The sequence below is a fragment of the Enhydra lutris genome, unplaced genomic scaffold, assembly GCF_002288905.1.
Source record: "Enhydra lutris kenyoni isolate GAN:26980312 unplaced genomic scaffold, ASM228890v2 scaffoldscaffold6, whole genome shotgun sequence".
Taxonomy (NCBI): Eukaryota; Metazoa; Chordata; class Mammalia; order Carnivora; family Mustelidae; genus Enhydra; species Enhydra lutris.
Window position 1 is genome coordinate 23,333,561 of NW_019154090.1, and position 24,492 is coordinate 23,358,052.

A 24,492-nucleotide genomic window follows, 5' to 3' on the forward strand; every position below is an offset into this window, starting at 1 on the left:
TCACAAGTAGGTAGAGAGGCAGGCAGAGAGAGAGGAGGAAGCAGGCTCCCTGCTGAGCAGAGAGCCCGATGTGGGGCTCGATCCCAGGACCCTGGGATCATGACCTGAGCGGAAGGCAGAGGCTTAACCCACTGAGCCACCCAGGCACCCCTGCAACCTGATCATTGATACCTACCAAAAAACTACAGCAAATGTTGTATTTAATGGTGAAGCTTTAGAAACTGCTCTTGAAGCCAGGCAGAATTGCCCACAGTCCCCAGCACGTGTCAGCATATAGTGGTCCTAAGTCATGCAGTTAGATAAGGTAAAGATGTGGTATTAGAAAGGAAGAGCCAAAACTCACTGGCTTCCTTTGGTTTTGAACCCACTGATTTGAGGTACCCATGAGCGCTCATAATGATGGGGTCAGGTAGGTGATTAGAAATACGTATTCTAGTTTTATAATTTTATGTGTAATTATTACCTCCAGGAAGAATGTTCTGGCCCTATTCCTGTCACTGGGGGATTTGAGGTCTGGGCATGTCCCTTTTATTTTGAATCCTCTTACTCCCTTTTCTGATGTTTGTTGGACTTGACCTCTGAGGTTCTGGTTTATGATTGGTAAGTTTGAATAAATTACTGAGTTGAGTGGGGAAGGAGTTGCTTTTAGGTTTTAAGCTCTGAGGGATCTGGACTGGATTGTGACTCAAGGAAGCAGTGTAATCTGGGCCGGGCAGCGGGGTGGGGCTCTGAGTGTGGCTCTTCGGGGCTGAGCTGGAACAAAGGGGTAAGGGTGGAGGCAGTGTCTTAATAAAGGGTGAGGTGCGCTCTGAGAAGAACCTACTGACAGTATTCCCTCTTCTCTCCCTAGTCTCACCTGAGTCACCTTCCATGGTGTTCTGTGGGCTCTTGGCTCTGGACTTCCGCTCCCTCCATGCCCCACCCAGTCTGTTCTGGATGCTGGCCGGGAGTTGGCAGAGAGCTCACTGGGACTGAGTGGCTGGATGCCCAGCTTTTCACCTGTGCCCATCTCCTGAATTTACAGTTACTGCAGAAATTGCCACGTTGTGTTGTTTGTCGGGCCTTAAGGGCTCCTGACTGACTGCTCTGTTTGCTGTACCACTTCCATTAAAGGGCAGCTGCCTCTCGCTATTCTTGAATGTGTTGTTTGGGAGCCTCCGCCTGCAACCTCCTTCGCTAGCACTGTTCTGGGGTGAAATGGGTAGGATGCACACACACACACTTCAGTTTCGCAATCTCCCATGATCAGGATGGGTGGATTCCTCCCAGGGCAAGAGGAAGAAGCATTCTCTCTACTGCAGTTCTCACATTTTCCACACAACTTCAGCCTCATACTTCTGAGCTTCAAGGGGTGAGAATCTGTTCCAGCTCTCCTCCGGGCTGGTATGAGGACGTGTAAGGTGTCTGGAGCAACGGGCCACAGGGCAATCTTGTCTCCTTGGACCGAGGTTGACGGAGGTCGCAGTGCTGGCTGCCACCATCTGCAGAACAGCTTGCCTCCGTAGCTCCAGTGGGTGTGGGAAGCGTCCGGAGGAGGAGTCACTTGTGTCTCCGGGTGGTGTGCGGGGCGGGGCCCCGGGACGCTGGAGCCGCATTGGCCGGGAGCTGGTGGGTGGGGTTGGATCTGTCAGGTCCGCCCCCGGGGTGTGTAGCGGTGGCCTGAGGGCGGGGCCGGTGCGCGCGTTGACGCCACGACGCCAGCCCCTCCGGCGTGGCTACGCTGCTCGCGGACCGCGGTCGCCGGCGCTGAGATCCCGGACACCCGCGGCTCCCCCGGCGCGAGGTGAGGGCTGGGCTGGGCTGGAGCAGGGCGGGGAGACGGGGTGGCATGCGGCCGGCCCACGCCTGACGGCCTCTCTTTGCAGACCATGGGCTCTCGGCTGAGCGGCGGCCAGGGCGCCCCGGAGCAGGTGCAGCCCCAGCCCCAGCCCCAACCCCAACCCCAACCCCCACCCCCACCCCAGCCCCGGGCGCCCGAGGCCCCTGAGCGGCCCCCGCCTGAACCCGGTCCCTGGGGGCCGCTGGACGATGTGCGCTTCCTCATCGCCTGCACCTCCTGGTACTGACAAGCCACCCTCCGCAGTTACCGCCCACCCCCAACTGTCGTTCTGTTCGCCTCACCTGGTTCGTCTCTCGTGGTCTCTTTCCACCCGCGGTGCCCAGGAGATGCTCGGAGAGTCGAGGAGGTCACGGAGGACCATGGATGGGGCACCGGCTTGCCTCTAGCTGCCCCCGAATTTGTTTGCTTCTCAGCCTGAACCCAAACCAGCTCAAACCTTCGTGCTCACCCCCACCCTGTAGCTTCTTCAGCGGTCTGGGTCCTGGGGTAGCCCTCCCCAGCACTGGCTTCCCAAACCAGGACAGGACTCCTGGTAAAACCCCAAGACTGCTGACTTGACCTCCTGTCATCTGTCCTTTATTGCTGAGAACCTGACTTTTGCTTTTGTCTTTGGTTATGGCACCACGTGCCTTGCCTTCAGAGAAGACCTAGCCACAGTGACCCTCCCGGTGCCCCTCCTAGGGGAAGTTGCTCTGTTGTTCTGGATCCTATTGAGGCATTATCAGGCTGTGTTTGAGAACCCCAGTAACCCTGGGCCTGCAGGGCCAGCCTTTTGGAGAGAGGAGACATCTAATTGCTGGGCTGGGAGATGAGATGCACGGGACAGTTCCCAGACACCCCAAAGCACCTTGTTCTCCTTCTCCCAGAAGCTTCTTAAGGCCACTCCCATAACCTGATCCTTGTTCCCAAATCCCAGGGAAACAACACACTCTGTATTTTTGTTTTATTTAGAAATGATTTAAAAAACATTATACAAAGGCTGATCAGTTTAAAATGTGACCGACACTGAAATGCTGTGATGTTCCCCAGGCCGAGGGAAGCTGGGCTCTGGGGTCCCCAGTGCTGTGCCCCTCTGTCTGTCTGGCCTGTCCTGGGGTGATGGACAAACAGATGACCACAAGACAGGAGAATCCGAGATTGGAAGCCTCCAGGCTGAGCCCTCTCTGGGCCTGGCCCTGCATCCCTCACGTCTGCAGCCTGCTCTGCCTGCCTCCATCTCCTGCTCTTTCTCAGCTGGCCTCGGTAGTACCAGGAGCCAATGGGGAGCCTGGGGAGCCTAGAGCTTTCAAGAAGTGAGAGCACCAACCTGAGGAGTGGAGGGGGACCTAGAAGGGGAGAAGGGAGGCCAGGAAGAGATGGATAAAAGAGACCCTTCTGATCTCATCTTGGACCCTAGAGGCGTCCATAGGTGGGGACCCAAGGCCCAGCCAGCCCACCCGATGATGACCTGGGTGAGAAACAACCTCTCTGTGCTTCATTTGAGGGCACGGTGAGAGGTACCCTAGGCTTCCCAGGGCCTACACGAGTTTCATGTGAGTGGACAGGTATGAGCTAATAAAGTGCTTTGCAAAGTATAAAACACTATACAAACCTATGAATTGCTAATACCTCTGCAGTTGTTCCCCACCCGCCCCAGGGAGCCCGCCCTTGGCCAAAATGAGAAAAAACAGAAGGATGATGACAGGGAACACGGTGGACCCACATAGGTGCCTCTGGGACAAGAGAGATTTTGCTCAAGACGGCTCCCAGGGCAACAGTAGTCCCTGTCTGCTACAGGTTAAGCCAACCCAGAGCCCAGAGGCCACAGGATAGGGGCAAGGCCCATGCAGGCTCAGAGGGCCAGGATGGCATCTGGGGCTCTGCCAGCACCCTGAGGACTGATACCTCCTTTTGGCTTTGGCAGAGAGCCAGTGGGCACCACTGAACCCATGGGTCTTTCCTGGGGCTCTTCAGTGACAAAGGGGGCTGTCTCCACTGGGTTGGAGAGAGGCAAGCTGAGCCCTAGGAAGTCCTGCCAGAGAGTGAAGGGTTGGCCCCTAGCAGTGGGACTGCTACCAGTTGGGGGTGCCCTTTTCCAAAGAGCAGTGCAGGAAGATGGGCCCAGTGAGCTGGGTTAGCAAGGGCCAAGCTTGTATAAACACTGCTTCCAGGCTGAGAGATCGAGTCGGCCTCAAGGTAGCTAGGGGTGTGGGCTCTGAACACTTCAGAAGGCTCCCCTGGGCCTTTTACTCCAAAGCCACAAGAATGTTGGCCTGGAGCCTTTTCTGCGCACCTAATTAGTCAGACTGAGCCCCAGACCAAACCTAACTAGTCGGGCTGAGCTCCAGACTGTAAGCAACAGGGCCAGGGACTAGGGGAGTAGGGAAGAGGGACAGGGGAGTGGAGGGTGGTCACAACTCAGATCAGCCTCCAGAAACAGGGTCAGCTCCTGCCCCAGCCCTTTAGCCTCATGAGCTGAATCCAGCTCTTGGGGTGTCTGGGTACTAGAGTGGCCTTAGCAGCACCTTGGTCCTTATCTCCTGGGGAAGGGCCGGCCACGCTGGCCTCATCACCAAGATAGTCACCTCTAATTCACCTAACGCCTCAAGCAGCCTTTGCAGAATGGGACTTTTAAAACAGTAGTGACAGGACATTTAAATATTCACGACATGACAGCTGGGTCCTTGTCAGACCCAGCTGGGCCACAACACTGCCTGCAACATGTGACCCTAAATCCTAGGTCTCAGAGGAGACCCTGATGCGTGGAGCAGGTTTCCTGAGGGATCTGCTGAATGCCAGCAGGGGAAACCCAGGCTTGTTGCCCACCGTGTTTGCAGCAGGGGTCTTGTAGCCTTGGAGGACAGTGGGGTGGGGGTAGTAGGGGTGGGGGGACATCTGACCAGCAGGTGTTGGCAAAGGGGGACCGGGATCGGTGGCATCTCCCAGATGGGGCTGAGAGTGCTAGTGCTGGCTTCCACAGAAGGTGCTGGGCCCAGCCAGGAACGGAGCTGTGGTGCCTCATTGATACCACAGGATTCAGTGACCCACAGGGCCTCCTCCTGGCATGGTCCCTGCCTCCTGATGGGGCCTGGCCTATTCCCTTGGGTAGGGAGCAGTTTACCCAGGACAGAAGGCTGGCAGCTGGGTGCCAGACACCCACCCTGGGGCACAGCCACCACCACTCCCTGCCCCACGCTCAGCCTAGGCCAATGTACCTACCACTTCAGCTGCATGACCCCTGGCCTAGGGCCCTGCTGGCCCCCGTGGGCAGTGGCCAGAGCTGCCCCTCAGACCCTGATGAGGAAGGGCCTGGCTGGCCAGACCGAGTGGACGGAGAGGGCTCTGGGCTGCTCACACCCACTCCTGGACTGGCCGCTTATAGTAGGTGACAGGCTGAGGGCCTGCCTTGTTCTTGAACTGGAAGATGGTGTAGACCAGCACCAGGATGCAGAGGGACAGGATGCAGGGGATGACCACAGCCACGGCATTCACAGAGCCTGGGACGTCGTTGATAGTCACCATGATGTCCACATCGTCCTGGGGCAGCCGCCGCTCCTTCCGCCGTTCCACCTCCTTCTGGTTGCAGCCCATCCAGTCACGTAGGATGTTGCGTGGGTAGCCTGGCTCCACGCTCAGTTTCTGGTTGTCAAACTTCCAGTAGTCCCGGCCCTTGTAGAAGTAGGTGTAATCTGCAGAAACAGGGCCCAGCATCACTCCCAGACACTTCCCTGCACCTGCTCTGACCCATGGCGAGAAGGCAGCATGGAGGAAGGGGACCTCTCCCACCCTGGAGTCCAAGAGGAGCTCTGAAGGAGGGGTGGGAGCAGCACGGTGCAAGGCCTGGAGGTGGGGAGAGGGCAGGGCTCACACACTCTGCACACAGTGTGGCAGGGCCACGGAGTATGACCCATACGGTTGCAGAGAGGTGTGCCCAGGACCTGGGGCGGCCCAGCCCATCATCTCAGAGGTGCTGGGAAGCCACTGAAGGACTCTAAGTAGTAAGTCCCAGTTTGTGCCTCTCTGCCTTAGCTTTGGGTCACAGCGCCATCCCATTTGCCTTTCACACACACCCCCCACCTCTCACACTGGTGAGTAACTATGGCTTGGACAAATGCCTTCTTAGCTCTGGAGCCTCAGCCCAGCTCCTGCCTAAGGCAAGGGGGGTGGGGAGCAAGACTTCTCCTTTTGTTGACAGCAGACACCACTTTGTCACAGTTATCATGGGTTTTCTTTGGCTTGTCACACATCACAACACAGATGCAGGGTCTCTGGGACCCTGCTGGGGAAGGGCCTGGAAAGAAAGGAGGTGGGTGCGGGGGGGGGGGGGGGGGGGGGTGCTGGGCAGCCACAACATCCTCAGGGTCCAGCCAGTCTAGAGACAACAAAGCAACTCATTCGGACTCTCCTATTGGCCAGCGCCCCCCACACCCTGGGACTTTCATTGGCCAAAGTCCTTGATGTCACCTGTCTCTGAGGCTCCCAGAAAGCGAGACCATGTGTGTAAAGCATCAGGTACACAGGAGAGGCACCAAGGAGCAGCTCTGCCCCTGAGACTTCTGGCTTTCTTACCAGTGACATCTCCTTGGAGAGCCCTTCCCCCAGACCCCAGCTTTCCCTCCGCATTCCCTTCCCTTAGAGTTTTTGTTGCCACCTTAGCTGTTTTCTGCCTCTAGACTGGGAGCCAGGGATGCAATGCAAGGCTTGTTCCCTGCTCCTTCCGTAGCTCTCCCACGCAGGCTGACGCTCAGTAATTATTGTGGAGTAACTGAATGACTCCTGCCGTTCTACACAACATAAGACGCGCCAACAAGAAGTTGACGATGGCAATGATGACGAAAGCTAGAACGCACAGGGCAGGGACCATGTACTAGGTGTGTGTCTAAGTGCTCCACTTAATTTATCTTATTTAATTCTTAAGAAATGCCAACGAGGTAGGTACCATTATTATCCCCATTTGATAGATGAGGAGGCTGGGAAAACAGATGTTTTGCCCAAACTCCTAGGAAGTGGTGGAGGTGGGATAGGAAGCCAGCCAGGCTCCAGAGTCCCAGATCAGTGGAAATTTATTGAACAAACATCCATGGACTCCCGCTCTGCACTGGGCAACACCCAGTCCCTCCTCTTGAGAAGCTCCTAGTCTGATGGGGAGCTCCCAGCCTGGCCTCCAGGAGGAGTTTTGGAAATGTCTCATAAATATAAAAGGCTTCTCTTTCCATCGGCCTGCCCTCAAGCCTTATTACACAAGCACCTTTGAAAGCATCCGTATCCATCATTGCTTTTCAGATCTGAAAACTCGAGGAACCCTTAGAGTACATCTGAGGACCACTATTTGAGAAATGCTATCCGAAGGGGTGAAGTCAGTCTGTGGAAACATAAAATGTGAGTCATCCCTGCAGATAAGAGGTGTGACTTAGTAGCTGGGAAGAGAAAGGGGTAGACACGAGGCCGTTGTCTTTACCATCAGGCACCTTTCTCAAATCTGGGTACCCTGAGAGTATGCCCGTGGACCCTGTTGAGACCCACATAAAATCAGCCCACCCCCTACACCGCCAAGCTCTTACGTACATCCTTCCTTGCTGATGAAGGCCCCCTGCGGAGCCTGTGGGATGCCCTTCCACACAGTGATGGGCTTGGGGTAGCCAGGGTCCGTGGCCCGCCTCTCCTCACTGTAGCGCCAGTACCGTTCACCTTTGAAAAAGTAGGTCTTGCCCACGGGTTCCCAGCGCAGAGCTGTATCGATGCCTTCTCGGGGAAGACAGCTCCCCAGCTCTCCTAGGCTGTGGGGGTACCCAGGCTCCACCGTCACCTCCTTAAACACCCAGTACTTGTCACCTGTAGCCAAGAGAAGCCCAGGATCAGCCTTCCCCAGTCACACAGTACCAGAGGTGGCAGCTAGTGCCACGGGTCTATCTTCCAGGACTAAAGTCATTCATAGAGCCAGAGTGTCAGGGGGAAGCAGCTAAAATCTGCTTGAGGTCCTCTGTGGGAGACTGAAGCCCCTTGGCCCTGGCAGAGGATGGGAGCCAGAAGCCAGTCACCACAGATCCTGGGCAGCTGGACCCACGCTGCCCAGCCTCCATGCCCCACCCCGCTGTTGGCTCAGGTGACCTGCTCCTCTCCTCTGGGGTGTCCTCAGCCACTCCTATGGCTTCACACATATTAGGACTCCCCCACCTTCCACCAGTGACACCCAACTCTGCAGGTTCACAGCGACTCCCATCGGACCTGAGCCCCAGAGCCAGGAACCCTGATCCCAGCTTCTGGGCATTTCCACATCGGCTTCCTGGAGTTCCTCATCGCCTCCACAGGGGGCTCCCTCCTGCATCACCTTTCTGCCTCCCAGTTCCCCAACAAGAAGCCCTAGCATCACCTTTGACCTCTCTTTCCTTCTCCTCTCAATGTTCAGCCTCTTATGAGGCCTTTTGCATCTTTTAGCTGTCCCCACCCTGGCCTCACTAGTCCTCCCTGGTGTGGGGCTTGTCGACTCTGTCTCCTTCCCTCCGGCAACTGACTCAGAAATGGCCTCCCCACCTCTGACCTATTGGATTGCCACCTGCCCCTTGGCTCTCCAGTACTCAGAAACGTCCCGTGAACTTCCAGCATTGCTCTAACAGCTCAAGACCGCATTCTGCCGTAACCAAGGCTCCTCAGGACTCTCCCCCACTATCCTTTCCAGGTCACCGCTCACGGCTGTCTGACGTGGGGCTCCGTGGTCAGTCAGTCTAAGCTCTTCCAGTGTACGTGCACATTCCCACACCATGTCTCTGTTACCCTCCCTTACCCTTGGACTGCCTTCCTCACTTCTCACTAACTGTCTCTTACCCTTCTGGGGCTGGGCCCACCTCAGGATAATGGAAGTGAAACCACCTAGCTCTGAGTGGGCAGGCCACACACGCTAGGCCCGCCCCCCCCCCCCCCCCCCCCCCCGCCCCCCCCCCCCCCCCGGCCCCTGCCCTGGCTTCTGCAGCCTCTGTGACCTCCCCCCAACCACCTCTTACAGAACTGCTGGGACGGCCTCCCATGGAGCTCCGCATGGTCTTCAGGCGCCTGGACCACCCAGTGTAGCTGAGCCTTGTTATCCCACCAACTTGGGCACACAGACCCTCCACTATCTCTTCGTGACTTAATTCCCCCAGACTGTGCTTCGCCTGCCTGCAGGGATCTGCCCTGTCAGAAGTCAGTGTCTCTGTTAGGGCCAGAGGGTCCCTTGGGGGGGCACCTGCTCCTCACCCCACCTCTTCCTGTGTACAGATGGGAAAAGGGGGTCCCGAGAAGGTCAGGGAACTGTCCCAGATCTCTCAGCACAGGCTGTATTACCTTTGAAGAAGACAAATCTTCCGTCGGCCCTTTCGTAGGCTGCATCTATGCGGGCGGGCAGACCCTTCCAGAACTGCTCAATCTGCATCGGGTAGCCCTCTTGCACCCGGTTATTGCGCAGGCGCCAGAACCAGCGATCCTGGAGGTGAGGGATGGGGGAAAGGCATGGCAGGCCCTGCCTCAACCTAGTGGTCTCAGCCCTGGGGCTCAAGCCTCAGTAACCCAAAAGCTTCCCCTGGGCCCAGCCCTGCAACCCTCCATGATGTCTGTCCATCTGCTGCTTCTAGCTTCCAGTGCCCTGTGAGGAAGACAAGATGCCTGTGAGCTCTCTTCATATAAGCCTCCTGATGGCTCTTGCTGCCCAAGACAGACAGCATGGGGCCATGAGACAGACAGCAGAGGGGCCTGGTGCAGGGATGAGGTGTGGAGGACCTGGAAGGGATGATGCCGGGCCTGGTGTGGCCACATGAGGGCAGCAGAGAGCCACTGACCTTAGCGGCCACTCCCCAGGCTGGCCACTGAGCCTGGGCAGAGTGCGCCCCCTCGCCAGCGGGCTTCACCCAGCAGAGCAAGGACCCTGGGAAGCAAACTGCGGGAATCTCTCAAGACCTGGGTGTGAATTCAGGTTCCTCCACTCAGAGCTGCATGACCGTGAGCACAGACTTTAAGCACCTCACCTACAAATGGGGATCAGATGAGAGATTACGGGTAAAGTGCCTAGAACAGCAGGGGGCACATAGTTGGTGTTGAATGAATGGCAGCTCCGTAGGCCAAGAGTCTGATCAAAGCCCTCTTCTTCAACTAGTGTCATGGGCCTGTGCAGCACCAGTGGCCGGTAGGCAGTCTGGGCAAGGCCTATAACTTACCAGGAGCTCAGTTTTCTCATGTGTGAATGGGGATGATAAAACCTAGACTTGCCGAGGAGCCGTTTGGTAGGGAATCAGAGTGCAGAAGGATGAAGGTCATGTGTAAATGATGGCACAAAAACTAGAAAAGGTTTTTTTAAGGTGCTTTACAAAGTACTTTCACAATGAGTTTTTTAAACCTTAGTTTGACTTTCACCATCTATTGTTAAGTAGATTTGAGATATTCCAAGTCTTAAGGAAGGCCAAATGACTTTCCTAGAGCTACTCTGTGAGAGGCAGGATTGGCGTTGACCCATGTTGCCGGATTCTAGCTTGGTACTCAGAGCTTGCTGGGAGAACTCCCTGAGAGGAGTGGGGCAGCCCCCACAACCACCCAGTGTGACGGAGACACGCTGGCTAGATCACTTTCAGCAGAGGGCCTGTTGCCCTGGTGGCCTGGGGTGTGGTCAGCGGCTGTTTTCAACTGCCAGCTTCTCTGGGATGGCCTCAGCTTTAGAGAGCTCCCCCAAGGTCATACCCCTTCTCATCCAGTGACTGAATGAAGCAGTGGGCCCAATGTGGGATGACTCTGATGGGCCATTCTAGCTCCAGAACTCCCTGTGGGGGTGGCCAACTCTGCAGCAGACCTAGTTGCTGCTTTTCTCCCGCTAGGCTTGCTTCTTTCCCTCCTTCCCAGATTTTGATCCCAGAGGTACTTCCTAATTGAAATCCTGCATTCCAAACACTGTCTCAAAATCTGCAACACACCCACCAAACAGGCTGGCCCCGGGTTGGCGCATGGCTGAAGTGACAGGAACAGGACAAGTGATGAGATGGAGCCTAGGCCAGCTTCCTATCAGGCATCCCTCGGTACTGGCCCCTCAACTCTGGAGGGATCTAGTGACAGACTCAGCCACCACCGTGCCAGCCGTTACACAAAATTGCTGTCTTCACGACCATGCACCCATTTGATCTTCATATACCCTTCATTAGGGGAATGACTCCCAGCTTTCAGATGGAGAAACTGAGGTCCAGAGAAGGGAGGTGACTTGCTCAAACTTACTAACCAGAAGCAGGCCTCCAGCACTTTCCCCCAGCATTAACCCCTGGGAGGGTGTAGGATCACCAGTCTACCCGCCTCCCTCTTGGAAGCAAGTCACATCACCCAGCAGCACCACAAAGGGACCCCATGTCCTGGCCACTGGGCCAGCTGCTGTCCAAGCCCAAAGCAGGCCTAACCCCAGAGCATCAGCCTTCTCCTGCTCCACGAAGGGGAACGAGTGGGAAGGGGACCATCTGGGTGTTGCCAGTGGACTGGCCCTACCTTGAACACAAACATCTCGCCTCGGAAGAGTGCCACTGTGTTGAAGTTGCCATCACAGATGTTGGGTTTGGCACCCGGTGTGGATGGCCGGTCCCCCAGGGGCGGCCGAGGGGGCCTGGGCTGGCGCTCGTGCTTCCTCTCACTCGGTGAGTGGATCCTGCGGACGGGGAGCGTGGGGAGTGGTCTCGTGGGCTCCAGGGGCTCAGCTGGAGGTCCTGGAGAGAGGGACTGCATCTTAGACAGGGCCTCCCAGTGCCCGTGCCTCGTCACCACCCAGGCAGCCCTGGGGTCTGTCAACCTCCAGCCCTCTGTTCCTTCTCCCATTTTTTCCTCCTCCCCCAATCTTTAGATGGAAGAGCCATTAAATGGGACTCTTATCTTTCCACCTGCAAATCCAGTATCTTCTCTTCTTCTCTCCTGTTGTAAGAGAGAGCATGTCCTTTCTTAGGCTCAGTGTCCCATACCGTCTTCCTCTGCCCCCTCCACACAAGCTGGCCTTACTCTGTCTCCCCTTCCCTCTTTACCCTGCTCCAAGACAGTGTCCGCCCTGTCTGTCAAGATCTACAGTGACCTCCATATTGCCAAATCCAAGGGTTACTGACTCAAACTTTGATGTGCATCCAGATTATCCAGAGATCTTGATAAAATGCGGATTATGACTCAAGAGGGTCTGGGGTGGGGCTTGCCATTCTGCATTTCTTCAGGCTCTCAGATGATGCCAGGAGTAGCAAGATGAGAGAAGCACTTTTCCAGGAGCCTGTACTGACTTGGTTTTGTTTCTACTTCACGGGCTGTTGCTTCTCTACCTCCTTTGCTGGTAGCTTTTCCTCACCCACCCTACTCTAAAGTTTGGAGTGCTCCTGGATCCTCTTCTTTCTGTTTTTGTCCCCAGGTCAGTTTTCTCACTCAGGCAGTGTATTAGGATCACTGGGAGAGATTTTAAAATGCTTGATGCTCAGAAGGCAGCCCAGACCAATCAGAACCCAATCTCTGAGAATGTGGGCACTTTTTACTGAAATTCCAAGGTAATTCCAATGAGTCCCCTAGTTAAACATCACCACCCTAAGTGATCTCATCCGGGTTCATGGCTTTAAAGACCCTCTATGTTGGGGCTGTCCAGTAGGATGTTCTATGATGGCAGAACTGGTTTATATGGGTACTGTCCAATACAGTAGCCTCCAGCCATATGTGGCTGTTGAGCACTTGAAATGAGTGACTAGTTGTTAGTGTGACAGAGAAACTGAAATTTTAATTTTATTCAAATTAATATAAATTTAAACTTCAATAGTCACACATGGCTAGTGGTTATATTGGACACCAGGGATTCCAAATCAATACCCCAGTCCAGATCTCTGAGCAATAGACTGGTAAATCCTATTGCCTCATAATTAGAAAAGCCAGGAATCTTGGTGTTGTCCTTGACTCTCATCCCCATGTTTGATCTATCAGCAAATCCTGTCCATTCTACTTTCAAAATACCTCCAGTCCCTCCCCTCCCCTCCCCTGCCCTGTCTTCCACTGCTTCGCTGGTAGAGATCCTGCCCATCCTCCACGGTTCTGATTGGGGCTGCCTGTTCTGTGAGAAACTCTGGGCCTCCAGAGGGAGCCCTCCTCCCATGCTTCATAGCCTGGGGCCTGAGGCGGCCTGTGCTAAGCTCCTGTGCGTTTGCCCCAGTATCTGGTCTTCCCCTCTCAACTGACTTGATAATAACAAGACCTTCATATACCAGTGTGAACAGAGAACTGGGAGGGAGGCCTTTCCTATATCACCAAGATATCAGTCTAGCTTCTCATTTTTTTCTTGTTTAAGAATCTCTTGACTAGAGGTGGGGGTCCCCTTGAGAGTGCACCACAGGAGGCAAGATGGAGACGTATGGAGGGGGAGGAGGTAGAGAAGAGGGAGTGAGTGGAATTCCGCTCACTTTTGGCAGCTCAGACCCTCCCCCACAGTTTCCCAGTGGGTCAGGCAAAGACCTCAGAGGTCTCTCAAGGTCAGACAGCAGTTATGGTGAAGGATGTGAGTGTCCCCCCAACCCCTTGGGCAGGTAGTCACAGTCCATTCCCGAAGAAGGAGCAGTAGCCCCCGTCTCCCCTGCCACACACCGTAGATCTTCTGGATGCCCTGGAGATCATCCTGAGGCAGTTTGAAGTTGTGTGTCTCCATGTACTGGTAGAAGGGCGCCATGATGGCGCTGGGGTCGTTGGAGTGCTCCAGTCCCAGCGCGTGGCCCAGCTCGTGCACAGCCACCAGGAAGAGGTCATTCCCTGTGGAGAGGGGGGTGGGGAGGTGCCCAGGGCACCCACTTAGGTATCAATCAATCCATTGCTTCAGCAAACACTGAGCAAAGCTTTGTGTCAAGCCCTGTGCTGGACACCGGGATCTACCAGAGAAATCCTACACAGTCCTGTCTTTTGGAACTCTCCATATAGTGGGGGTTTGGAGAGAGAAACAAATAAGTGATATTCATGTTCCAGGCCCTTGAATAGATGTCTGTAAGGGTCATGTGAGGATTCTGAGAAGAGAGGCGTGATTTACACTTGAAGATGTTCAGGGAAAGCTTCATAAAGGTGAAGTTTAAGTCGACTCTTGAAAGATAAGAAGTTAGTCAGGAGAATGAATTCAGAGGGCAGGGGCGGGGGGGTGGGGAGGTTGGCATTCCTGGCCGAGGGGACGCTGTAAACAAGATCCAGGGACAAGCAGGCTCATTCCACTTGGCTCCTGAACAAAGCACGAGGGGAGGGCCGAGAGAGAGATGAGGTCAGCCAGGCTGGCTAGTGGGGCTGGGATGCCACGCAAAGGAATCTGGATTGGCTTCTTAGCCAGTGGGGGGTTTAGGCGAGAGTGGGGGTGGCAATGGGATGAGTTACTGCCTGTGCTGTGGCTGGAGGAGGGAGGAGAGGGGAAGGAGACCAGAGGTAGGGCATCAGTGGGGCCGGTGTGGAGCCCGGAGAAGGGTTTGGGTGAGAGATGGAAAGGGCCAAGCCAGGGGAGCGGGGGGGGGGGGGGGGCGGGGGGCAGCGGGCGGGCAGTCAGCTTCAGGAGGCCCGGGTGCAGGCCGGGCCCTGATTGCCGGCAGCGCGCGGTTGGGCAAGACCTCAATCCTGACAGAACTGAATCATGGCCAAGATCAAGGCAGGGACTCAAACGCGAGTGAAAACAACAAGGTCCAGGTGCTGAAAGTGGGAAACGGGATCCCGAGCACGAAGCTGGGGCGGCAACATGGCACAGTGGTCATGAGTGTGGGCCCCTGAGCCAGACGGACCCTCATCTCCAGCTCTACCCCCACCAGTGCTGTGAACTTGGCCAGTCGGTCTCCCCTCTGAGCCTCAACATCCTGAGCTGTAAAATGTGGAGATCATATCTACCTCATAGGGTCTCCTGAGGATTGGATAAGATATGTGTGAAGGGCGTGGTGCTGCGGAGCAGCTGCTATTAGCATATCTAAGGTGGCCCTTGGCACCTGGAACATGCCCATTGACCAGAAAGGAAGGACAAGGCCCATGCGGTTCTAGCTACCAGATTTTCTTAAGCCAGCTCCTCTGAGCCTCTGGATCAGGCCTGGGACAGAGCAAGGCCTGATTTGAGGGTGGGGAGGGGTTAAGTAACCCCAGATTTGGGAAAGGAACACAAGGGACAATGAGTTGGGCAGGATGTTGTAGAGTCCTGACCTCTGTCCGTCCCGTCTTGCTTGCCTTGACCTCTGGCATTTGAGCTCTGCCTCTCCTTGCCCAGCCCTAAGGCATGTTGTGGCTCAGTCCTGCCACCTTGAAGTGCAGGGGAGGCTGCCGGGAGCGCATGAGGTGGTCAGGAGTCCTGGTGCCTTCTCTGACTCCAGTGTCACTGGCAAGGTTGCCCAGCCCTGTGCAAGGCCCCGTGAGGGTCATATGGGGCTGGCGATTATCTCTGGCCTTTCTGGTTAAGGTCTTGGGAAGAGAGGTGCTTTCTGGGGGCAGACCCAGACGTGTGCATGCCTGCCTCTCTGCTGACATCATCGGCGTCTCCAGCAAAGTGGGGATGGGCAAGATCAGGGCAAGGTTGGCCAAGAGCCTGGAGCTGGCCTTCTGCTGGGGAAGGGCAAGCTGGCAGGAGGAGGCCAGGCCGCCCCCAGTTCCTTCCTCAGGTCCTGGTTCCTCTGGCAGCAGGGAAGGGTGAGCTCATCTCTCAGCTCCATCCCAAACAAAGGCAGCTACTGGAGCCAGCGGAAGGCAGCTCTGCTTCCTGGGGGCTTGTGCTGCCTGGCTCTGCTCCTGGCCTGTTCTGCGACCTGCGACAAGCAATTCAGGCCTCTTATCCCATGACTAGGCTCTTCCTCGGGGGGAATCCACAGGGATCTCTGCTGGGAACCAGGGATCAGGGCTCTGAGCACTTGGCAAGACTCTAAACCTTTATCCTCAGTCTGTGTCTGTTACTCTGATGGCCTCTGTGCCTGGGTCTTTGCAGAGAACAGGAGTAAGCCCTTGAAGGAAAGAGGACCGTGGGCTTATGCTGGAGACCAAAAGGTAGAGAGGAGCTGGGGAGCTGGCATCCCATGGCACAGAACCTGAAGAGACTTTTCAGTGGGGGGTGCTCTGGGGAGATGGAAGGAGAGGGGAGGGGGCAGAAGAACTCCCTGGAACGTGTGAGAGGAAAAGCAGAAGGATGGAGAAGATCCCAGGACTTAAGGGGCAGGAGGCTTTTAAGGTCTTCACCCTCCAAGAGGGTGAGAAGCAAGGAAGGAGAGTAGTCGGAAGTGTGGTCCGAGGGAGCTGGACCCGGATCCCAGCTCTGCATGTCGCAGCCGTGTGACGGTTTAAATCTCTTCTCTGTAATATGCGGGGAATGGTACCTTCACCCTAAGAATGGGGGTGAAGTCAATGAGGCAAGGCATGTAAAGTGCTCACTCTGCCTCCTGGCACAGAGCTGCGGATCACTCTTAACTAGCAGGGTCCCGTGGAGCTGTGTGCAAGGACCAGCATCCCCACAGGCTGGGAGCTCAAATCCTAGGATCGCCTAGCAAGTACCCAAACGTCTGACTCAACTACCCAAGTATACCTTGTCTCTGCCTCATTTCCTTTTCTTAGAATTTCCTCATTTGTTAAGTCCCATCTCATTGACCCCCCTCTAACCCCCAAAAAGGTTGTAACATTTCCCTTTGCCTCTGTTCTTTTGCCAGTGCTGCCCCCTCTACCCAGAATAGCCTTACTCTGTCCAAGTTTAGCTCGTTGCCGCATCTTCCAGGAAGACTTCCTTGATTTCCCCCACTGGCAGTGAGTCCTCCCTCCTCGACATCCCTAGCAGTTTCTTCGAGTCATCTTTATGGCACTGACCCCTTTCCACCCTCCGTGGCAGCCACTAGCACACACTGTCTTCTGCCCCAGGACTGTGACTTCCTTGAGGGCAGGCTTTGTGCTGGACAGGGCTGGGTGACAGCAGCCAGGAGGGAACAGTGCCAAACATTCCAGGTGTGGTCCTTGGACCACCTGCTGCAGAACCACCTGGGGTGATTATGAAAAATTCAGAGTCCTGGGTTCCCACCTGGCTCTGCCACTTAACGGAGTTTTTATAACCACTTGGAACTTTACTCTCCTCATCTGTTAAAGGGAGATTATGATCCCTGTCTGGTCTAACTCCCAGGGCAGGGAAGAGTCACAGAAGTCATCATGGAAGGACTCTACGAAGGGCTGGTCTCAGTGACTCTTCCTGTCTTGTCACCTTCCCCCAGGGCCGGGCCCCCTTCTCATCGAGCTTAGTGAACTCAGACGTTGGTGTTTGACTCACTGAAAAGAGATGAGGACAGCAGGTGCCTGGAAGCAGCCCCCGAAACCAGCTGGAAGGTACGGTGGGCCAGATTGCCCTTCCCACCATCTCCAATGATGTGGAGGAATCGGATTGCCCTTCCACCCTTACATCCAGTGGTTCTCCAGGAGAGCCTTTTAAACACAGACGGGGGAGCTTCTGATTCAGGAGTTTGGGGTTAGGACTTAGGTAACATTTTTAAAAAATATAAAATCCCCCAAGTGAATTTTATAGTGATTGGGTCAGGTCCAGCGCGGCGCCACTAACGGTGGGACAGCCGAGCATCCCCTACAGGACGACACCCGCCACTTAGGACACTCTTGCCCAAAAGTGAATTTAGTCAGGCCTGAAGGTCTAATGACCAATATTCAGGATATGGGAGGAAGGGAGATGCGTTAAAAGTGAATCTGAATCCCATTAAGCCAAATAATTGTGCTTGGGACAAGTGACCGGGTTTCTTCAATGGGGTTGTGGACGGGGAGGTGAGGTGATGGCTGTGAATGGAAATGGCTTATGAGCTGTCAATGGTGTGTGCCATGTGGCTATTGTCTGGGTCCAGCTGTGAGCAAACAGCTGTTAAAGACGTTTTTGAGATAATTCTGGGAAAATGGGCCCAAACCAGGAATTGGATTTTAAGAAATTCTTGAAAATTTTGTTGGGTTTGATAATGGTTTTGTGGTTGGGTTAAAAAATAACTCGTTAGAGGTATGTCCTAAAGTATTTACAGGTGACATGATATTGTGCCAAGGATTTTCTTTAAAATACGTCAGCCAGGAAATAAAAGTGGCAGGGGGAGAGTAGGTGAGACGGTGCAGACATCACATGGGGAATGGGCGAAACAAGGTGGTGGGTACCTGGGGGTTCATATTATCATTCTCCCTTATTTTGTGAGTTTGGAGTTTTCCATAATGGAAATTTAGAAGAGAGAAGAAAGCCAATAAACACAAAGTTCCTGGGAGGCTCCACGTACTCCCTCGCTGAATTTATGTGGAATTGAAATGAGATAATATACAGGTGCTCCATAAATCTTGGTTCCTCTCATCTCCTTCCAGAAACTGTCCTAGGGCAACCTGCTGTGTTCCAGTTCATCTGTCAGGGGCCTGTTGCTAAGGTCAGGGGCTGCACCGAACAAGTTCATGCTTGGCTTTCCAGAGCACAGGAGAGTCCTGACTCTTGTCCAGAGAAGACACTGGCCATCTGGGACGATCTATCACAATTGGTGATTGTTCATTGGGATGGGGTGGGACAGGCGAGAGATGCTGGGACTGTGCCCATCCACAGGTCCCAGCTCCTTCCCGCACGCACCACCAGAAGTTCGTGGGATTTTGAGATGGGTCGCAAGGTCTCCAACAGCAAGGAGGGCTGGCAGGCAGTAGAAACCCCAGAGCTGGGAAGGGGAAGGCAGAGTTGGTAGGAGTGTCCTCCCTGTGCCTCCTCTAGCCAACAACCCTTTAAGAATTCATTTGTCTCCATCAGGGCTAGAACTAAAATCTTATCAGCTAACCGTGCAGGGCACATAACAGGGCTCAAAAACGTTAATTTCTTCTCCTCGCACTTTATCAGGTAGCACAGACAGCCCTTCCTGGACACTGATTCAAGAAGAAGGGGAGAAAAATAGCTGTTTAGAAAGCCAGAAAGCACACCCAGGATGTCAGGAAGGGGGTATCAGGGCCAAGGAAATGGCGCTGGATAGGAAAGAGGACCAACATGTGAAGAGGCGAGGGACAAAGAAATTTAAAACTTTCCTGTCTTTGCGGAGGCTGAGCCTTGGCCAAGTCACCCTTTGACAGATAAGCCAAGAGAGTTGCTGATCCCTGATCCACGCAATGATCTGAAATGTTCTCAAGGAGGCTTTCCCCAGCCCCAGACAGCAGACTGAGCCCCTGACGAACGGGGCCTGTAGGAGTCTGCTCTCAGCCTGCAGCACAGCTGAGGGAAAAGAACACCCCGTGTTTCCCAGACGTACCTAAGTTTAAGAATCAGAATGCCCAGGGGAAGGGCCTAGGAATCTGTTTCTAACAAGGATCTCAGGGGATTCTTACGACAAGGCAAGTGAGGGGAAACTCTGGGGACCAAGCCAGTATTTCTCGAGGTGAGGGAACGTCTATATCGGAGGTTCCTGGAGCATTTATCACACCAAGCGCAGATCCCCAGGCCTGACCCCAGAATCAAAGAATCAGAGTAGCAAGAGGTTAGGGGCCTGGAACCTGGAATGGGCATTCTTTAGAAAGATTTCTGGACGATTCTGGTGTGCCCTGCAGTTTGAGGACCATGGGAGCTTAGCTTGGTAGCTAAGAGTATGTGTTCCAGGGGTGCCTGGCTGGCTTAGACATTAGAGCACGAAACTCGATCTCAGGATCATGAGTTTGAGCCCCACTTGGGGGCAGTGGTTACTTAAAAAAAAGAAGAAAGAAAGAAAGTGCTCCAGAGTCATAATGCCCAGGTTCAAAGCCTCATCTCACCATTCACCGCCTATGGGACTGTAGGAAGACTACTTAATGTTTCTACAGACTTCAGTTTACCTATCTGTAAAGTGGGGATGATGATAATGATATATACATATTACATAGTAAGTGAAAAGCACTTGACACAGGCCTTGGAATCTCAACATGCTAATCATTATCTATTCTCATCTCAAAGTCAGAATCCTCTATCCCTTTCTCCTCCAGACCCCCTCTGCCTCTTCTTATTTTCTTGGTACTTCCACTACCTCCTTCAGTGGTTTGCTTTGTGACAGAGTTGCTTATGCACACGTGTCTCCCCCAACTCAACTGTGGACTATCAGAGGGCAGAGACCATGTCTTTTTTGTTTAAATGTTTGGGTATCCTCTTCCCTGGGCTGTGTATCATGTTACACTAGTGTTGGAAGAGGGCTTAGAGATCACCTAGTCCAGTCCCTCATTTTTATATGCGAGGATACTAAGAGGGAATCATTTGCTTCTAGTCACAGAGCCGAGTGACTGGGCTGTTTTGGGCCCTTGCGCTGCTGGTTACCAGCTGTGCCATTTGAGCCCCAAGCCCTTTATCTTAAAAATGGGCATAATGATGTCCACTTGCCTACTTACTAAGCAAGTGCCTTGGGAGTAAATACTGATGAGGAACGCTTTTGGAAGCTCAAGAGTATTGTTACTCACTGTGCAATATGACTGTGGCTCCATATAGCACCCATTGAGTTACAGGGGTGAAAAGCAAGTTACCCAAAGATACTAGAGTGATTATGGGGCCCATTATTTACCCATGAAGTTGACATAAAGGAGAGAGAGTCATGTCACTTTGTATGATGGCCTTTGAAGCCCTTAGCAACCAGGCCAGGCACTACCATTTTCAGACCCCACTTTCTACTTGAATGATGTTTTTACCTTTTTCTCCAGCCTCTGATCCATGACTTCCTCTTCCTATTCATGGCCTAACCCCTCCTTCTGGACTCACCCCACGTTAGAACAATTTACCAAGTGATCCGATCCATCTGCATGGATGGGCCAGTGTTGAACATTATCAGAGATCTCAGTTTCCACCCTCTTAGGTTCTTAGCTCTTGGACACAAAGCTCCAGAGCAGGAAACTCATCTACGGCATCCCAAGCTCTTCCCTGGGGTGTCTTTCCATGACAACTGAGCAATCCAGGACCGACCCCGTTCTCCTCATGGCCTTACCATCATGGTTGGCATTTCCTAGTGTCCACGGCTCATCTGAGTCAAAGTGAGTGTCTCCTCCAATCCCTGGGCCAGGAAAGTAGGCGTGGGCCAGAAATCCCCCTTCTCCATCAAATGGGGAGCTGTCGCCATGGAAACCAGAAGCAAAGAAGATCATGATGTCTGCCTCCTTCCGGTCACTTTTGATCTCATGGTATGGCACCTCTTCAAAGGTCAGCGGGGTCACCTTCTGCCAGACGTCAAAAGCCTGTCGAATCGCTTTCCGTGTGTCTAGCTCACCCACCTTCGGGGTGTAGTTGTGAATGCTGGTGAGAGAGGGGAGAGTCAGTAGGGAGGAACCGTCAGAGTCAGAGGTTTGCATGATAATAGAATACCAGAGACCATATGGACCAGTCGTCTCCAAATTTTGAACCCTAGGATTCTGCTGAGTTACCTCTGGCATTGAAGAAGTGGCTGGGTGAAGCCTTTGGGTCCCTACCCCTGCCTCAGTCTCAGTGGCTTAGCTTTAACTGAGGTCTTATATTTGACCTCTCACAAAGCTTGTGTTGAATACAGAATTCCATTCCAATGTGCAGGAAAGAAAGGGGGAGGGGAACAGCATTTTCAAAATTTTAAGTTTTTCTCCTAATACATAAAATGTATTTATAAAAGTTACAGAAATATTTAAACAGTGGAGAGTTTAAGTGATACATCCCTTTTACAAATATTTGGTACCAATTACCCAACTATTGCTTGTCGACCTGGGAAGTTGGTATACAGTGGTATCTGATTTTGTCAGTTAAAGACTTAGTGATTTAGTGTTACAAGAGCCATATTGAATGGTTCTCCATACAGGGCATCACTACTGGGTGCTCTGCCCCATGAACACCTGGGTAAGGATTATTCACCCATTCTATAGGTAAGGAAACTGAGGCCCAGAGAGGTCGATGATAGAAGTTAAGGTTAGAAGCCAGTTCTTTCTCTTGATTCATTCTTCCTCTTTAGGATACCTTAAGAGTCTATCGAGTTTCTAACCCAGATTCTTCTTAGGTTTCCTTCTCTTGTCAGATTTCTGGAAAAAAATCAAGTCCTAGTCTCTATCGTTCATTAGCAGAAGAGCCCTTCATTCTTCAGTTTTAAGAATTTCTGTCTTAGGGGCGGTGCATTTGGTTAAGCATCTGCCTTCGGCTCAGGTCATAATCCCAGGGTCCTGGGATTGAGCTCTGAGTCGGGCTCCCTGCTTGGCAAGGATCCTGCTTCTTTTCCTCTGCCCCCCACCCCCACTTGTGCTCTCTCTCTAATAAATATATAAAGTCTTTTTTTTTAATATATATATATATTAAGGGATCTCTGTCTTAGGTCCTACTGCTAACCCCAGGGCATCTACCTGAGATGGAGTCAGGGCCTTGAGAGGTGCCAACTAGAGCCCATCTGAGTCTGCTCTATGCCTGGCCTCGGCCTCAGCCCTACTCTGAATCGTGCTGTCTGAGTCTGCTGTGCTGGGCTCCATCACCCCTGTCCTCGGTCACTGATCTGACTTGGGGACTGATCCTCCTCTGCCCTTTGGTTTCCCCAGACAGTTCAGGAGCACTGTTGTTGTGATTCAGTTCCCTTAGGAGTCAACTAGAACGGTGCTGGGAAGTTCAGGTGACGTCCATGGGGGCTCAGTGGAGAAGGGACCCAGATCAAAGGGAGTGAGTGGGATTTGGCAAACAAGGACAGGGAGAGTGTGTGCAGCCCTGGATTTTTATCACAGCACAAAGCTGCTGAACAATCCATACCCCACTTTCTAAAAACTGTAGGACTCTAAGCAGGACACAACTAATGAGCCCCCAAAGGACCAAACACACCTGAAGTTGGAGACAAAGCATCCTCTGGAAGCCACCAGGGGGACGAAGTCATAGGCCCTCCGCACCCGGTCCTGATGCTGGCATACCTGGTTCTCACCCCCATCACACACCCACCACCTACAGCAGGAGCAGGTGGAGCCGAAGCCAGGAAGGGGGGGACAGGGAGGTAAGCACCTGTAGGTGATGTGTTTCTGCCTCCACTTCTGTCCGGTCAGAGCATAGCGCTTGTTCCTCCGCCTGCGGCTCGAGTGGGGGTGATCGGGGACACCGCAGCGGGGCTTCTTCATCCACCTGGGCAGAGAGGACACACATGCACGTGCTGTGGTCACCCAGCACTCTAGGAAGGCCAGACAGGGTTCCCAGTCCTGGTCGAAATGGCCGTGTGCTCCCGCGTCCTGGATTGGGGACCTTGGCTCTGATGGGCTCCCTCGCGGGACACGACCACTGGTTACTCGACTCCTTCACTCACGACTGATTATGAAGACAGGGGGGCTGCATGGCTCAGATGCGTGGGCTTGATAGTTCCAGCTCCACCACTCATCGTGGGAGCCCAGGCAAGCGAATTATTGTGAACCTCAGTTTCCCCATCGACAACACGAGAATTCTCGCTCTCGCTGTTCTTAGGTTGTAGTAAGCCTTAGTCTATGTAGAAACACCCTGTAAATGGGATGAGGTCACCTCACTCCCTGCTTTAAAACCCTCCAATGATGTCCCCAAATACCTAGAATGAATGCAAACTCCTCATGTTGGCCTGCAGGGATACATGTGATCTAGGCCCTGAGTCCTCTTCAAGGGGAAGCCCCCCGCCCCTGCCGCCCCCTACACTGGGCTCCCAGCCACAGGGCCTTCCTGCTGGGCCTGGCACAGGCCAAGATGATTCCCACTTCAGGGTCTTTGTTTCTTCTGCTTACAATGCTCTTCTTCTCCACATGATCTGTTCCCTTACTTCTTTAAGGTCTCTGATGTTACTCTGATGTGAAGATGTTACCCCTTCAGAGAGGACTTCCCTGCCCACCTCCTCTGAAATAGCTCCCCCTTCTCATCCTATGGCTATCCGCTTATCCTGCTTAATTTTTCTTCATAGCATTGATCATCGCCTGAAACTATATCATATATTAGCTTTTTTGTTTATTCTTTGTCTCTCTTAGCAGATTCTAAGTTCCGTGAACATAGGAACCTTGCCTGTGTAGTGCCTAACCCAGAAGATGTTTGCTAATGATTTGCTGAATGAATCAGAGAATGAATCAGAATCGCCCAGCAGCAGAGTGGCATAGCTCCTAAGACAGCAAATTCCCTTTCACTAGAGCTGTTCAGAAAGTGGCTAAACACCTGTAGGGCTTGGAACAGAATTCTCTGCTGCAGTTCATACGCTGTGTTGTGATTTTAAATCTATTAGTGTATCGCCTCTAACAAATGGCAGATTCTTCGAGGACTGGAACGGCATCGTATTCATCATCGTGTCCCCAGGAGCTAGCCCAGTGCCTGGAACTAAGTGAATCCCAATAACTGTTAACAGGTTAAATGACATTAGGGAACCGTAAGCCTGGGACATCGTTGGGGATATCAAAAAGAGGGCAGGGTAGGAGATTTTAGAAGATCGTAGTTGATTGGGGCCCAGGCCATCCTTGCATTTTATGTCCTTGTGCTGGCCTAATGACCAACTCACTAAACCACAGCTGGAGATTGCTGGAAGGGCCAACAGTCCACCTCCTGGGCAGCTGCTGAAAGCCGTTGCCATGGGCAATATAGAGGAGAGGAAACAGAGACTATTGTCACCAAATAGTAAAAGGCCCCCGAGGGACTTCACTAGGTCTTACTCATCTTTGCAGGCTTCCTGTTGCCTCAAGTGCCTCTACTCAGAAATCAATACTAAAAAACACAATAATAACAATATCACGTATTGGTACAAACGTTTCTAATTTTTACAGAG

The 24,492-nt window shown here is 53.3% G+C and overlaps 3 protein-coding genes across 3 annotated transcripts in view; 2 read left to right on the top strand and 1 right to left on the bottom strand.

The window, feature by feature from the left end:
• LOC111141575 (eukaryotic translation initiation factor 6) overlaps positions 1-1,136 on the top strand; it is a 6,368-nt gene extending 5,232 nt beyond the window's left edge. Inside the window, exon 6 of the mRNA XM_022494227.1 lies at positions 851-1,136. Coding sequence (XP_022349935.1) covers positions 851-860 — 10 coding nt within the window. The 3' untranslated portion in view covers positions 861-1,136. The remainder of the gene's footprint in view (positions 1-850) is intronic.
• Positions 1,137-1,868: 732 nt separating this feature from the next.
• On the top strand, positions 1,869-2,811 carry LOC111141719 (mediator of RNA polymerase II transcription subunit 9-like). The gene has a single exon (XM_022494503.1). It carries the CDS (start codon positions 1,869-1,871, stop codon positions 2,064-2,066), a length of 198 nt encoding a protein of 65 aa, XP_022350211.1. The 3' UTR covers positions 2,067-2,811.
• A 1,003-nt stretch (positions 2,812-3,814) lies between these two features.
• LOC111141767 (matrix metallopeptidase 24) overlaps positions 3,815-24,492 on the bottom strand; it is a 41,523-nt gene continuing 20,845 nt past the window's right edge. Inside the window, exons 3-9 of the mRNA XM_022494571.1 lie at positions 22,737-22,853; positions 20,734-21,038; positions 13,409-13,570; positions 11,306-11,520; positions 9,137-9,275; positions 7,385-7,651; positions 3,815-5,508 (exon numbers count right to left, since the gene is read on the bottom strand). Coding sequence (XP_022350279.1) covers positions 5,171-5,508; positions 7,385-7,651; positions 9,137-9,275; positions 11,306-11,520; positions 13,409-13,570; positions 20,734-21,038; positions 22,737-22,853 — 1,543 coding nt within the window. The 3' untranslated portion in view covers positions 3,815-5,170. The remainder of the gene's footprint in view (positions 5,509-7,384; positions 7,652-9,136; positions 9,276-11,305; positions 11,521-13,408; positions 13,571-20,733; positions 21,039-22,736; positions 22,854-24,492) is intronic.

Coding starts and splice junctions, on each gene's coding strand:
- LOC111141719 (XM_022494503.1), top strand. CDS start 1,869: ATGGGCTCTCGGCTGAGCGGCGGCCAGGGCGCCCCGGAGCAGGTGCAG.